Below are 4,150 nucleotides of genomic sequence, written 5' to 3'. Positions count from 1 at the left end.
CTTTAGTGTTAATTTTGTTTTGCTGCTCCAAAATCGGCACATATAAAATTTTACAATCATATATACATACAAATAAACAAATGAATATAATACACATATATTTTACCGCGTGTTGAGAGTAACATAATCACGCATACTTGCTATTATTTTGAAATCCATTGGCTGTTGTTTTTATTTCTTTGTATACAATTAATTATACATGGTTTAAAACCGACTAATAAATACTTTCATGTTTAGGCAAATATTTATACACAGATCCTTTACTTTATAAATATATATGTATACGTAGATAGACTTCTAGTTATACGAAATGTTTTTAGGAAACGTATCTAGAAAAAATATATTATTATAGAAATTTGCTAGATTTAGTCAAATACAAATTAAAATTAAACAGAAATCCAAATAATAAAGCTTGTTTTGGCTAAAAAAATCTATTGTCGTTTCTTAAAACTTAATTTAAAAGAACAGATTTTTATTTATGATTGCCAAAAAATATTCGATTAAATCTGTTTATTTATTTTTGTGAATTTTATATTATAATGAATCTCTACTATTATTGATATTATTTATTAGGTAATATAGAAATATATTATGTTATATATTATATATAACTGTTAATTCAAGAATATATTTTACTTCTCGAATACAAAGAAAAGATAAAAAATTATCTATGTTTATATTAATAAGTATTTTATTACTATTATTTTATTATCAACATTTAAATGATTACTAAATATAATAATATGTAACCAAACTAGATTTGAAAGCTTTAAGAATTAACTAAAAACTTAAGCTATTCTATATTTTTTATGGTTAAATATTTAATTGTATAAAATTGCAATTATAATAAAGCTAGGATTATTTAAAATATTATTATTACTTTTACATATTTTCAAAGTAAAATATTATTTCATTAAAAAAAATACATAACAACAACAAACTTTTTGTATACAACCTTGAAGCAGAACCATATGTTTAACGTGTCCTTGTAATAAAACCCTCCAAGGGACAGAATGTGGATATTCATATACACAGGTATAGATATAAAAAAATATATACAGATGTACAAGAAGTAACATCTTTAATTAAATATTTTTTATCGGCATTATAAAACAAATATATTGATATTATTTTTAATTGATTTAACAAGTTTTATTTAAACTAAACTTATATACCATGCACTCTATTTATTACATACTTAAAACTGTATAATTTACTTCTCATATATGTTATTTGCATAACCTTTTATATAAATATAATTATAAAATGCAAAATCGATGGTATTTGAAACAAGTTAAAATATATATAATCAGAGTATTATTATTTATTTAATGTTTTAGCTTAATATTTTTTTATGTAAACAAAACTTTTCCGTTGCTGTATAATCTCCTCTATGTAGATAAAAGCTTTTTTTTACAACGAACGTTCAGAAATGCACTTTTTCGAATACCTTTTCTATACCATTATCATAGATTTTACCCTCCGACGTTTTTACCTGAATAGTCCTTTAAATCCACCCTATTCTTATCATTAAAAGGTATTGTGAAATTCGAGAAATCCGTTTCGCAAAAGGGTCTATCCATCACCTGTTTAACATCACATGTTTTGTTACCTGCGAATGTTTGTCAACAAACGGAGTATCGTCACTCCACTCTACGTCTTTCTAGAAATAATAAATATAATACTATTCTAATGTGTAATTTTCATTTAAATAATCTGATTCATTAATAAACGATAAGCTGATTAATGGTTGATTATCACACATGGGTATTTTATAGTAATTATTCACAGACACGCGAGAAAAAACTAATTTTGTATTCATTTAATATTATCTAGATATTATAATACAACTATACATTTATAGTTAAATTTAATATAAATCATATCAGTGTTTATTATAATGTGATTCTATAAATGTAAATATTATGTAAATATTTTCCTATATAATACAGGAGATAAAACTGGATTTTCTTTGTATTATATAGAAATTAATGCCAGCTATAATAATATTGGGTAAATTCCAGAAAAAATAGAAAACTGCATTAGTGCACTTAATATTATCTGACTTGAATATCGTATGATGTTTTCTATTGTATTCTAGGTCAGGTATTTTCAACTTACAATATTTAAAATGTACAGGGATTAAATATACATATGTATATATTTTATAATTTTAAACCTAAAATGGTCCTGAAAGTTCGATAAAAAAACATTTTATTGTATTTCTTACTATATAATGTTGAGTAATTATTATAAAATATTTTAATTAAAAGTAAAATATTTGAAAAAAAAAATATTTTATGAAAAGCTTTTTGCGATAAAGCTCTAAAAACTATTGTAGGTAAAGACTAATTATTAAAACGGGAGTTGTAAAAGAATTCCAAATTTATAATATTTGATAGATGATTTAAATAATAAAAAAAAATCAAGGACAATTAAATTCAGTACAGTGGCTTCTTAGTTGAAAACCACTGTTATAGGTCGTCACTCGTTCCAAGTTAAACAAAAAATAGATAAGCCCAGCTGCTTTCGACGGTATATAAGGCCCTCCAAAATGGTAGCCCTTCAGTTCGAATTTTGAATCTGAACAAGATGAAGTTCCTCGTGTTTTTACTCGCCACTTTCGCCCTGGCTCAGGTATGTCAAAATCTACCTTCGTTTTGATATATTTAAATTAAATTACATTATTAATATTCTTGTCTATTCCAGGCCTTGACTCCAGCCCAGAAGGAGCTGCTCAAGGAGCACTACAAAGTGTGCACTGGAAGCACCGGAGCACCGACCGAGCTGGTGAACAAGGTCCGCGGCGGAGACTACACCATCGAAGACGACAGAGTTAAGGAATTCATCTTCTGCGTATTCAAGAGGATCGGAATCATGTCAGATGATGGAAAGTTCCACAGGGAAGTTGCCATTGCAAAGGTAGAAGCTGAGATCAGAGATGTTGTTGGAAAAGCCTTCGATGTCTGCGCCATCCAGTCCGGATCTTCTAGCGCTATCAACAGCTGGAACTTCTTGAAGTGCTACCACAGGGAGAGACCCAACCACGACCTCTTCTAAACTGTCTCTAAATATTCTTTTGTAATACCGTCTTGACAAAAATCAATAAAGATTTGAACACATTCACTGCAAAAAAGTCATTTTATTTTTATGAAACAAATACCTAGTTATTATATACTATATGCTTTTTATATATTTTAATTAAAATAAGAAGCACCAAAACTCTTGAGAATTATTAAAAAAAATACACATTCACACTCGAAAGAAACACAAGAATCAGGTAAAACTATTAGATGTTTACAATTCATCTAATTTTAACAGAAAATATGTATGGTTACACACTGCAAGATCTTCAAGTCACTGAAACAATAACAATTCAATTTAAGAACACTTTAAAATGCTTGTACTTGTCGTTGAAATAAAGCTATAACATAAGTTTAAAAGTAGTCTCTGGAATTAACTACAGTTTTACTACTTTAAAAACTTAAAAATAGCAATAAGATGAAAATACACAAAATAACATACATATATATTTATCTGTTTTTAGTAGCAATTTTGATGTTTGATTTAAATTTAAAATAATAAATTAATTTAGTGTTATATATTGATATAAGATTTACTAAGATGTATACGTATATTCAAAGAGTTTATTTTATAACATACTGTTTTATGTATGTTTTATAAAATCAGAGAGTATGTTGTATTACAAATATAATAAAACATACTCTGTTTTTATAAAACACAATAATATTATCTTCACATGTGTGGACTATGTTTATATAATATGAAGTACTCCGCCATCATACAATAAAAGTATAATATTTGTATATTTATGATTATGATTTAAATTTATTTAAAGCTAGTTATAAATTTGTAAAAATATTTTTTTAGTTTAAGAATAATTTGTTTAAAATATTATTATTTTTATAATAATAATTTAAGTTATTTTAGTAAAGTGTAGACTGTAGAGTTTTAATAACTTATATTTATATGATCAGTGTTTCAATAACAAGCTAATCAATTCAAATAATCAATGGTTAGAATGAACAATAAATGATCAGTAATTATATCGGTTTTGGTCAGTATAAATATCAGAGAAAAATAAGTATTTTTGCTTAATATAAATATAAATCGGTAGCAAATTAATTAC

The 4,150-nt window shown here is 25.4% G+C and overlaps 1 protein-coding gene across 1 annotated transcript; it reads left to right on the top strand.

The window, feature by feature from the left end:
• The first annotated feature begins 2,559 nt into the window (after positions 1–2,559).
• LOC148236360 (general odorant-binding protein 83a-like) lies at positions 2,560–3,136 on the top strand. Its single transcript, XM_088183639.1, has 2 exons — positions 2,560–2,637; positions 2,710–3,136. Exons 1-2 carry the CDS (start codon positions 2,593–2,595, stop codon positions 3,058–3,060), a joined length of 396 nt encoding a protein of 131 aa, XP_088039765.1. The 5' UTR covers positions 2,560–2,592; the 3' UTR covers positions 3,061–3,136.
• Positions 3,137–4,150: the final 1,014 nt, after the last annotated feature.

The sequence above is a fragment of the Plectrocnemia conspersa genome, unplaced genomic scaffold, assembly GCF_051122295.1.
Source record: "Plectrocnemia conspersa isolate PC_06_02 unplaced genomic scaffold, ASM5112229v1 ptg000003l, whole genome shotgun sequence".
Lineage (NCBI taxonomy): Eukaryota > Metazoa > Arthropoda > Insecta > Trichoptera > Polycentropodidae > Plectrocnemia > Plectrocnemia conspersa.
Note: the sequence above shows the minus strand (reverse complement) of the source record. Positions and strands in the feature narration are given on the sequence as shown.